Raw genomic sequence first — 12,184 nt, 5'->3', positions numbered from 1 at the left:
GGGGGAGTTTATTCCAGTAATAGGGGGCTGTGTAAGAGATGGATCTGCCCCCGTATCTTAAAGTACGTATGTACGTATGTGTGGGATAACTAGAGGCGCCTTATCTGAAGACCTTAGACATCTGGGAGGCAGGTAAGGTTTTAGTCGAGTAGACAGATATGCTGGGCGGGACTTGTGGCGTGCCTTGTGTGTTAGGCAACATAGTTTAAAAATGGCACACTTTCTAATCGGCAACCAGTGAAGCTTCCTAAGAATCAGGGAGGAGGGAGAGGAAAGATTAGCCGAGAGAATGTTCTGGACTGCCTGCAACTTGGACTGCAAGCTGTCATTTACTGATGTCAACAGAGCATTACCATACTCCAGGCAGCTAGTAATGAGAGCCTGGACAAGAGTTTTCCGGGTTGTGTCAGGAAATCAAGGGAGGGCTTTTTAAGGAGCCCCATGGTGGCAAAGCAAGTGCCATAACTGGTGTTAACTAGGTCTTTCACGAAAAGTGATTGGGTTAACTTCACTCCAAGATTTTTCACTACCTGCTTAGGTGAAGGGCAAGGCCAAGTTCTGAGGGGCACCAATCAGCTGACCATAATTTGGTCGCTTTTCCAAATAGCATGATCTCTGTCTTGTCGCTGTTTAATTGGCGATAGTGGTTACTCGCCCAAACAGCACCTTCCCTCATGCAATTTGGCAATTTTCTTTTCATCTTGTCTAGGTCAGGACCAAAGGAAATAAGGAGTTGAGTATCATCTGCATACGACACGTTTCCACTCCGCAAGCTTCCACGATCTGGAAAAAGCGTTGCTACATAGATGTTAACAGAGTTGGGTTTAGGCACGAACCCTGGCTGCCTTACCAGGCAGCCCAGCCTTGTGAAGACTGCGGATTAGAATGGAATGGGGGACTGTGTCAAATGCTTCCAACAAATCTAACAGGACCAACATGATTGGGGTACCCACGTCTAGAAGGAGAATGATTTTATCGACCACTGCCAGCAGTGCAGTGTCAGTGCTGTGGCACTCTCTAAAACCAGAATGCGAGAAGTCCAGGATGTGGTTTTCCTCAAGAAAGGTTATAAGTTGTATGTTAATAAACCTTTCTAGAAATTTCGAAAAAACAAGGTAACAGTGGAATTGGTCTATATTTGGAAAAAAACATATGGATTCCTGTAGATTTTTTGAGAAGCGGAGATACTAATGCACACTTCCATTCCTTCAGCACTTTGGCTGTAGTCCGTGAGAGATTGTATTGATCTTTGACTGCAGGTGCCAAACAGGTTGCTAAACTGGTCGGTATCCTGGGAGGGGAAGGGTCCTGAGGTGAACCAGACTTGGCGTGGGACAGCACATCCAACACCTGGTTCTCCGAGCAAAGTGTGAAGTCACTCAAACTGCACGTGGCTGTTGGATATGGATGGTTTAGATCAAACTCATTCTCAAGACAATCAGGAGTAACTGACAGATTCTCTCAAGTTTATCTTCAAAGAAGTCAGCTAAGTTATTACACAAATCCTAGAGGCCACACTAGTAGAGACACATCTGTGGGGTTTTACAAAGCTATTTAACACTTTGTATAGCTTTTTGGTAGAGTTCCCTACTTTGTCAATTGTTGTGGCTAACAAAACATTTTGTGCTGACCTAATCAGATTATGATAAACTCCAAGCCTGGTCCGAAATTCTTCTTTGTCCTTTTGGGAATTTGTGGAGTGCCATCTGCGTTCATTGCGTTTACAAACTTGTTTCTCTTGGTGCAAAGTGCCTGAGTACCACAGAGCTTGGCTTCTAGAAGATATAAGTGAAGAGTTTCCCAAACATTCAATAATATCGAAAGAAGTAATTAAGGAATTATGAAAGATAGACAATGCTGTGTCCGCGTCTGAATAAGACGAAAGTGGGAGGCAATAACAGCCTCCCCGAAGCCAGCGGAAGGGACTGTTTTCCAGTTGTGCCGAGGTCTTTTAGCTACTTTTCAATGGTTTACCATAAGCATTGTTACGTGGAATGGAGAACTTGATTGAGTAATGGTCTGACCAAGTAACAAGCAACAGAAAGTCACATGTTACTTCCTCAACATTAGATCAAACATATGGCCTGCCCTGTGTGTAGAGCCAGACACCATCTGTTTGCGTCCAAGTGAATAAAAATCTGCTAGGAGTTGAGTCACGCCAGAATCATCAGTGTTTTCACCGTGATAATTCAAATCATCCAATACTAGGAACTTCTCAGAAGCCAAAACATAAGGTGCAATATAATCAATTGATGCCTGGGAAAAGTCCTTCTGAGCGCCTTTCCATGCTTCTAGTGCAGATAACACTAACTTGAAAATGCATATCTCTAGCCAATCAGTACACAGTACATAAGGTATCGATTAGCTCAGCCTTTAGGGAATTGCAAATGACAATAGCAATCCCTCCCCCACCCCCAAAAAAAGGGTTCTGTCTGGTCAGATCTGACCACCGAGTAATGCTCAGGTATGGCTAGTGAGATGCAGGGTACAGCAGAAGCACAACCCCAGGTTCCCTTAAAGAAGCAAATCTGAGTTTGGACACGGAGATGAGGTGCGTCTCATAGTTCTATGGCATGCTTGGCCATTGATCGAATGTTGCAATACATGCCAAGCATTTTATTAGAGTTGTCCATACAAGTAAAGAAGCCGAGAGAGTTAATCTAATTAAAGAGAGTTCCAGGTAAACTAGGAGCCAGAATTGTCAGAGGCAGTGTTTTCTCGATTCTTGGCACTACTGGGGTACTGAGAAAAACCAAAGGTGCTGATGGACAGAGCGTTGACAATACAAACACTCACCCCCAGTCAACTGATCTGGGTTTAATCCATCACCGTTCTTTAGCTCACTCCGCCACCCCAGTTCAGACATGGCCATATGCAAATCAGTCTGACCCTGTGCCTCATGGGAACAGTCCAGCCCGAACTGCCAAGCCATGTCTTCCCTGGACCGGAATCAAGCTTCCCAGGACCAGTTTCTGGCATTACAGCCGGGCTTGCTTAACACCAGTGGCAAAGTGAGCAAGGGACTCACGTCTGAGCATACCCTGCCAACTTAGGGCGAACAAAGAAAAACCAAAGGTGGTGATGGACGGAGCGTTGACAATACAAACACTCACCCCCAGTCAACTGATCTGGGTTTAATCCAACTACTGGGGTACTGAGCAGGAAGATCTACATTCCCTACATGAGACAGGAACCTCAGGGAATGGAAAACTTTGGCTACAGCTCCAGGAGCATCATAAAGTTTGGCACTAGCTAGACGGATTTGCAATAGTTCTGATAATAAAGAAAAAAGAGGTAAAGTGAAATAAAATATGTGTCTAGGGTCACACAATTTGATAAAGTGGGGAAGCCAGGTTATGTGGTTCCACATAATACAAATCAGCCTCTAGATGTACATGCTTCACTTCCCCTACACCCACCTCACCACCATCCCACTCAACCCTGTGGATCTCCACTCCACCGCTACCCTGCTGGCATCAATGCGGTCCTGAGTCACACCACAGACTAAACTTTTGGACCTCTGGGAAAAAGTTTTGGGAGTACCCAAGCTCTAAGAACTACCATGAGCCTGGCGCAACGTCAAATAAGAGTCGCATCAAGCAGTAGCAGGGAACTACTAGAATCATGAAAATCCTAATCCATACAAGGTGTACTAGTGAATAGTGTATAGTGAATAGTGTATAGTGAATGGCACACCGGCTCCAACAAACTTATTGAACTGCGAGACATATAAGTGTAGCGCGATCCACTGTATTTACACCAGAGCTGCTACATGAACTAAGAGAAACACGTTACTTATAAACACTGTTTTTGATGATCGATTTTTAAATTGGTTGCTTCAATAATGAACAGGCATGTATTTTAGTCACTTATTGTATACAGTGAATTTTAACAAAAAAAAAAAAATACAACTTCCTCTGTACGAATAGTTAGTATAGTCTTTTCCAGGCACTGTTCGATTCTCTGGCTTGAGTCGATACCGACCTGCCCCAAGACAGCCATCCAAACTGTACATACAATCACAGTGTATCTTTAGTTTGTCACCACGCCACGCCCTCACCGGTACTTGCCTCCTTCTCTCCAAAAGAACGCTATCTCCTGCATCCACCTCTGGTCACACACACCTTGCAGAAAGCCCCATCAAAGCCACGCCCACCAGCCACGGACACAAGCGGTCAAGGGCGACACGTTCTCCCGGAACAAGCTTGCGTACTAAGCCTCGCTGTGCCCAAGCCTCTGTGTGAGCACATTTACGCGCTGTTGCCGAACCGAGGCTTGAGACGCAAGCTTTACGGATGTGTTGCCTTGGTGACCAGTGCCGTCTTATGAGCCAACACAGTGTATTTTATCTACGCGTAAGCGAGGAGTTGTGACGAGTGTTATTTATCTGATGATTTCTGTCCTTATTGTTCCAGGTACCTATGCTGTACACTTTTTTTTACCGCCAAAATTATTCTCGGTGATCGCCCATCCTTGGGGGGAGTGATACATACATTTTAAAGTGAACGGATTCTGAGAATATTAGCGGATTCAATTTGGGTTGAGGTAGACCGCGCCACGCCGTTCTCTAGACATGGGGCGATGTTAGGGTCCATCTTTGAACGGCTCAAACTCATTGGAACCTTATTGCCATTTTGGAATGGTGCAGCCCCCTTTCCCAGATCATGAAATCTTTAAGGACCCAAGGGATGGAAGAAAATCCACTTTGTGAGTGTATGCGTGCCACGCTGTTCTTTTTTTACAATCTTTTTAAAGGAATAATTAATTGAGCCGTGAATGGAGCGATCGGATCAGTCTAAATAAAGGATGATTGCTCGGGGGAATGGAGTGATTTTTCGACTGCTGCTTTGGAAATGCAACAAAATCCAATCCGATTGTACACGGAGGACTTCGGTGTCAGCTACTGATGAGTCCCTTTTCTATGTCTATCCCATCAACCGTCCTCTTTTGCTTTCTATCTCTCTTCAATGAAGTTCAAGCTCTGTCCATGATCAGCTGACAGCTTGAGCCTTGTGACTCCGGAAGAGGCTTGATTCTGGTGCTGCTCCTTGTTCCTCTGGTCGGTGCAATGTTCGGAACAGACGAGGATGATGCGGACTTCTTGTCCCCCACTGGGGGGTGAGTAATGATGGGCCACGTATCATTTCTAAGTACATTTGTCGCAGTCTCCAGTGGTTTATTCAACGCCAGAACTACTGAGCTTCTGGTCTGATGTTCTTCCCAGCCCAGAGTACCCTACTTAGTTCTCAGCACTACTATGTTGCATTGAATGATCAGCAGCATAGAGCTTTTCACATTTTCGTTGTCGTCTCTTTGAGTGGACTAATGTTTTGGTGGATCATTGCACGAAATTGACCTTCTTTTGATGCGAAATGAGGAACTACCATTCCTGATAACGGTTACTTGGTAATTATGATATGCGGAGAACTCAAATATTACTCAGTGAGACTCGCCCATTTAATGGTGTCATACTGCTCAGGAAAATTAGATCTTGGACTGCGAATGTGACTCCATTTAGAGATTTTCTTTGCGATGATCTACCTTTGGGCGATGTAAAGCCTTCGTTAAGCCATCACTTTGCAGGGGCCTGGACCTACTTACCCTTTCAGTTGATAAGTGGAAGTCTAATGGACACCTTGAAGTTGGCCAACCTTTTTTTGAGCCACAAGACGATTTTGGTGCTATTTAATTTGGTTTAGGTTCATTGAAGTTTTTTTTTCTCATCATTTCATTGATGCCACTTTTCAAAGTTTCATCGATCTCATACGCTGTATGCCATCACTTCACGTGGTGTCTTAAAATATGTTGATTATTTCTAAGAAGTTTCAAAACTCGATTACTCTGGATACGAGAGCTGCAGACTTGACCATCAATCACACTGAATCCTCTAGGTTAACCTATTAGACATCAGCCTTAGTTTTCAGCCTCGACCCTAAGCACAGTAGAGCCCTTATCCTGTCCCAGGGCACCAATCATCTTCCTTAAGCTGGCAGGAAACCATCCCGATAGGCAATGCTTAAGCAAGTACGCCAAACACACAGCACACCCTTACCCTTCACTGATGGATATCTTAGCACAAACTTATGCCCAGTGCACCTTTGACCCCGTACAAGGCCTCATTAGGTCAGGAGTACCCACTCTGACTGACCATTGAACGTACTGTACAAATAGTCTTCGTGACTTCTCTGACCAGACAGGGTACCCGGTATCAGCCAAATCACAGAATAGTCCCCAGCTTTATGGTTCCAAAATGACTTCTTGTTACTTGGACACTATTTCCAGTCCAGAGCCTTCATTTGACAAATTGATACCTTTTGGAAATTATCGTTTTGTCTCTGTCCATTGAACCTAGTGGATTAACACGCCTGATAATAACAATATGTAACAAGCTTTGGAAATGCAATAGATATCTCATTTGTTGGAGTTGGAGCTATTGGCATTATAAATGTTAATGTTTTTTACCTTTACAATAGATATGCCCTCCCTACCTTAATAAAATAAAGAACTAAGTTGTGCTTTTTTTGATGCAGTACACCTGCAATGGTGCCATAGCGCTGGGAATGAAAATAGCAGTTCAGACTCCACGTTAAAACAAGCAGCGTTGTGAGGGTGCAGTACCACCGGCTGTCAATAGGTCTCCCTTGGGACCTCTTTTGGCCACATATAGTACTGCATCCTGCAACATGACTAGGCAAAGGATATGGCGCAGCGGTTAGAACTACCGACTGGTGAGCTGTGCATCCGTGTTCTAGTCTCCTGTCTGGCTCAACATCCTGTGATAATGGGCTGATTGTTTAATTTCCCCGAGCCCATGGCTAGTTGTCCTATATAAATAAAATCATTTGTAAAGTAACGAAAGTATGAACAAAATAGCAGTGGCTTCGGAGGGTTGGTGGGGGCCTGCAAGCAGTGTTGTGGGAGGGGTGATGGGGAAGCACGGGGAGATAATGCAATGCAACTGACATTTCATAGCCCAAGTAAACAGAACAGTTAACGAACAAAGAAGCAGGCCAACTAAAAAATCCTGAACAGTAAGAACACATGTAAGCGGTGCAGTTCTCATGGGAAGATATACAATTCCAAAAGATATACAATTCCAAAAGGAGGGACTACTACTACCCACGATATGGCCCGATGTATTCGGTGAAATCCCCCCCCCCAAATCGGAAATTAAGACACTCGGGGTATGGCTAGAGCCACAGCTTACAATGAAGACCCAGGCAACCAAAACTTCGGGCACATGCTTTGGGCTAATGCGTAAAACCCGTAAAATTCTGCCCTTACTCCCACCCATGTCCAGAAAGCTCCTCATCCAGGGCCTAGTGTTGTCCCGTCTGGACTACAGTAATCTGGTCTATTTGGGAGCCCCAGAGGCTACCTTCACGAAACTCCAGCGGACACAGAATGCGGCAGCACGCATGATTACCAACACCCCCTCCAGGTTATCCGCCAAGCCAGCCCTTAAAGCCCTGCATTGGCTGCCTGTGCGCCAAAGGGTGCACTTTAAAGCAATGTGTATCACACACAAGCTCTACAACGGATCTGGCCCTGCGATCCTTAGTGAAATGATCACTCCTTATACAGCAACCAGATCGCTACGATCTCAAAATGAGAATCTTGTCTGCATCCCCAGATTCAAAAAAGCCCGAACAGGAGGTCGTCAATTCTCAGTTCAGGCGGCCAAGGGCTGGAACGCACTCCCTCGCGCCCTCAGACTGGAATCCAACTTCCTTGCGTTCCGAAAAAAACTAAAGACCCATCTGTTCCCCAAATAATACCCCTCGGCTACCTACCCTCTCAATGGGATTCAAGTTACATAGCGCGGGGATGCCCTTGGGTCACCAGGCGCTTTAGAAATCGCTAAAATAAAAATAAATAAAAAATAAAAATTCGCCAATGAAAAAACAGCATTTCTAAAGGACAGCAACCAATGAAACAGATTGTAGTTTTTTCAAGCCCATAGCCTAGATACAGCATGTTTCGAAGTGATATCCCCAGCGCTACCTAGGCGAGATCCAAAAAAGACAATGAGGTGTGGAAAAGTGGTTTCCAAGTACTATAGCGTCATCTGATAACTGTGGTCTTACCCAAAAATGCATACACACGAGATCTAACCCTTGGCTGACCGCTTAACACCATGGCTACAGAGTTTGGATTTTACCAAGTGATAGTATTCCTTGCTGCATCCAGCCACCCAGATTTAGTTCTTTTGTCTTGGTTTTAGCCATGCCTCTGAGCTACAGATCTCTTTTCTTTATGAACAACCCAGTGTTTACTTGTATAAAAGAAATAAAGGCCCAGCAGTAAACTCTGTCTTTCAAGGTCAATCAGAAATGGCTTTTGTCAAGAGTTTTCTCCCGAGTATATGTCACTACAAATGGATATGCTGCCTCGTCTTGCTTTCAGATGCAGCATGCTGTCTTTGGAATTATTTTGCCCACAATTTGCACTAGAAATAAACAAATATAAAAAGAAATCTTATGCACTGGAAATAATAGAAGGGCTTTCTAAAGAAATGAGCGGGACTGCAATTTATGTTTCATAGTATCTGCAATAAATGTAGTGAAATTAAATTGTCTTTTCAATTTACTTTCATGTACTGCACATAAGCAGGTGTATGTGCAAACTGAAATCAATCATGATGCATTAATAATTGCAAACTAAATTATCTTCAACACTTAATAATGGGTGTAAATGAATACCAAACCTAATTGTCACTCATTTTATCCGCTTCAGGAGATTGAATTTTTGAGTTAGCTTGCATAAAGTCACAGGGTCTGAAGATATATTAACCCCCCCCCACCCCATTCCACTGGCTCCTCTTTCTAAAATGCACCATCTTCAAAACCAGCAGCACAATCGCTATGAGCCCCCTTCATATGTGCTGAAAAACGTAGTGCCTCCAAGCATACCCGGATCCAAGACTCTATAGGACTCGGGGCAAAGAAGTGCAAAGAAAGAAAAAGAGAACAAGGTAACAGGTCATCTTCATCTTTGCATCCATGATCTGGGAACAACATGCCTGTATTCATCAGTACCACCTCAAATTAGGAAAGAGGCGAGGACACCCCTCTTTAAATCAAGTAACTGGTAACTTCTGATCACAGAACTGAAGTACATCACCAGTGACTCAATGACTGCATGTTTGCATTTGAAAGTGGGCACCATTCCACTTCTTTTTGCCAGGTTTGCAATATACACATACCACAAACATGCATATACTTAATCCTTGATGGCTTCATAAAAATATTTGCATCGGGCAGAAGATTATCAGAATAGGAACATGTGACCTGCAGATTATAAAAAGGATCTTTACAAAACATGCAGCGTTCTACCTCAGACATACTAATCCTCTGGAATATGTTGCCATTTTAAACTTCCTGCCTATGCACAGATCTCTGTACAAAGTGTATCAGAGCTATATTGTCTACCTACAGAGTTGCTTTATACATATACATCTGTAAAGAAGGTGTTTTAACTCTGTAATCTTACAGCAGATACTCTGGGCCAGCAGGTAAAGACAGTAAGAAGTAGATATAGCTGATAAGTTAGCTTAGTGGTTAATGTTCATACTTTGGTGAAGTGAGCAAAACAGTATCTTTTTAAAATATTGTTGTGGCCAACACTGCCTTTTATTCTATCAGGGTGAATAAAAATAAGCACTGCTGAATTGGTAGATAACTCCTAGTAACCTGCATGACTTCATCCAGAGCACTCCTCGGCCTAGGCTCCCCTCCAAGTACACAAGAGCCCTATGCCTGCCCTCATTCACTTCTAAAAACACAATGACCTCAAATTGAATCTGAGAGTGGCACATTAGCCCATAGCTTCACCCATAGCAGATTGGAGTGACCAGCATCACTGTGGAGACCCCCAACAACCATGAGTGTTCTGCAGTGCTTAGTTGACCTCTGAAAGGATAGCCCCAATTCTGACCTCCCAAGGAATGGGAGTCTCCAGCCTGACTCCCTATCGAAATAACCCACGACCTGTCCCAAAACCCTAACCTGCCAGTGACATCACAGTATCACGTCTAACACCTGAATCCTTAGCATCATACTTAAACAGATCACAGCTCAGAGGTTTTCTGTGAGCTCCCAGCCTGCCCCGTAAGAACACAAAGGGGGCTCAAACTGTTCCTGTGCAGGCTTTCTGTGTGAAGTCTAAGTACAATTTGGAGACCCAAGAACTTCAAATCTATGCCTTGGTGAATGTGGCACTCTACAGTAAGCATGCCAGAATGTGTGGTCTGAACCTGAGCGCAGACTGGACCGCCTAAACTGACCCTGAGTGTTCACAAGAGGCCATGACCTGAACATGAGACCTCCCCTCAACCCACCCGCCTGCGGCCATCTTTACCAACAAGCCTGACACTTAACCTGACTTTTCAACTTCTTGTCCTTTTCTCAACTCTTGGAGAACTCCTACTCTACGCCTCATCACACATCCGCGGGGTACCAAGAGTAAACACAGTTGTCACCATGCCTGAAATGAATTCCTTCTAGCAAAATGGAGAGTATAACGTTTTAATGCAATGTTGCGATGCACGTTTCTTGATGTAATTTAATATTATAATAGAAATGTGTGCTTTCAATAAACATTACAAACCAAAGGAATGATGTGCTTGCCACTGGCACAACAGACCTCTGTCCATTCACTTGGAAGTGTGAGTCCTACTTTTGTGAATTCTGGCCCTTCGTGATGACCCCTATTTAAATTTTTGGTGAAACATAAGTCTGCACTTTAGTCTATTTCTAATAATGTTTAATCATTTACATATTGCCTTTTTTACGTTCGTTTCTTTTGTTAAGTTTAAACCTCGAGTTCTACAATGGATTGCATTCCCTGGCTGGCTTTTGTGAATTCACCAGTGTTGTATCTTTAAATCAGGCACCCACTCTTTAATATTAAAGTGGCAATATGCCCCTTTATAGCTATATGGGATTGTGGTCTGACTTGATAGTGCAGCTGTCACCAGCCAACTGTGTGAGAATCACCAGCATAGGTGTTTTGGCTTTGTCCACATATTAGGATCCAGGAGTACATAGTTTGATTTGGCTTAAGTTGTGTGCTTCCACAAAAAAATGCTTTCTCTCCAACCAGCTGTGATCATTGTATTTATTTATCCAGCTGCCGTGCCTGAGTTTGAACTTTCACGGGCGTACACATGATATTGTGAAGCTATTAAATTGTCTTGGAAAATTCATGATGATTTTCTCCATGCGGAGATGGAAGGAGAGCAGTCATTAGCCTACGCAGTCTATTTTAGGTCTCGCTTGACAGGGCAACTCTCACTTGACCATTAAAACAACACCAATATTATTGCACATTCTTTGCTTTCACACAATTACAAATCTGTTCCGCTAATATCGACCTGTAATTCTTCACAATACCGTACAACATTCCTTTAAAGCAGGTGTCTTCAAACGTTTTTGCTCTCAGCCTCCCCTCCAATATGTATGGCTAGGTTTAGGAAATCGAGAGGGGTAGGGCTGAGTGCCTGGGAGAGGCCTATGAGATAATTTCAGGGAGAGCTTTTCTATAGCTCATAATCCACAATACATGTGAGATTTGTAAAAGACCATAGTCATCAAGCAAAACATTAATTGACCCAAAAAACTCCAGTCCCCATTATTGAGGTGTTGCAGCTCCTCGTACTCCTGGGCCCCAATGCAACTGCACCTGCTGCACTAGTGGTAGCTGTAGCCCTGAGTAGCAGGTTATCTAATCTGCCTATTTCTCCCCTTCCCCACCATGCCTGATGATCACTGCAATCTTAAAACAGACTCTCTAACCTCATTCTGTTGGCTCTATGGCTGTTGGCTGTCATTCTGATTTCCGGGAAGTGATTCCATTGGAATGCATAAGTGACTATTTTAAATCTGAAAAGTACACTCCATCCAACTGTTTATCACTTTCGGTTCATCCTCTACTATATGCATTCTATAGAGAAAGAAATACATTTTCTTTTTTACCCGCATTGGCAAATCCAACACAGCAGACTTTGATAAACAGTATTTGTTCCAGCAACTCTTGTAAACAATATTTGGTGAATTGCATCCAGTATCGTCAGCTGATCGTTGTTGTGCAACCCTCACTGTTGTGTTTAAAAGCTGGAATTTTAGTGTAGATATTTTTTTAGCAAGACGGAAGCCAGTGGTAGTGCTGTGGAGATAGTTTGTGG

The 12,184-nt window shown here is 43.7% G+C and overlaps 2 protein-coding genes across 2 annotated transcripts in view; one reads left to right on the top strand and one right to left on the bottom strand.

Annotated features, from left to right (window-relative positions):
• SLC31A1 (solute carrier family 31 member 1) overlaps nt 1-4,242 on the bottom strand; it is a 224,387-nt gene extending 220,145 nt beyond the window's left edge. Inside the window, exon 1 of the mRNA XM_078642123.1 lies at nt 4,071-4,242. The gene's annotated coding sequence lies outside the window, so the exon portion shown is untranslated. The remainder of the gene's footprint in view (nt 1-4,070) is intronic.
• Nucleotides 4,243-4,954: 712 nt separating this feature from the next.
• FKBP15 (FKBP prolyl isomerase family member 15) overlaps nt 4,955-12,184 on the top strand; it is a 334,309-nt gene continuing 327,079 nt past the window's right edge. The window contains exon 1 of the mRNA XM_078642121.1: nt 4,955-5,118. Coding sequence (XP_078498247.1) covers nt 5,069-5,118 — 50 coding nt within the window. The 5' untranslated portion in view covers nt 4,955-5,068. The remainder of the gene's footprint in view (nt 5,119-12,184) is intronic.

The sequence above is a fragment of the Lissotriton helveticus genome, chromosome 5_1 (assembly GCF_964261635.1).
Source record: "Lissotriton helveticus chromosome 5_1, aLisHel1.1, whole genome shotgun sequence".
Lineage (NCBI taxonomy): Eukaryota > Metazoa > Chordata > Amphibia > Caudata > Salamandridae > Lissotriton > Lissotriton helveticus.
This window is presented reverse-complemented; position numbering and strand designations above follow the sequence as displayed.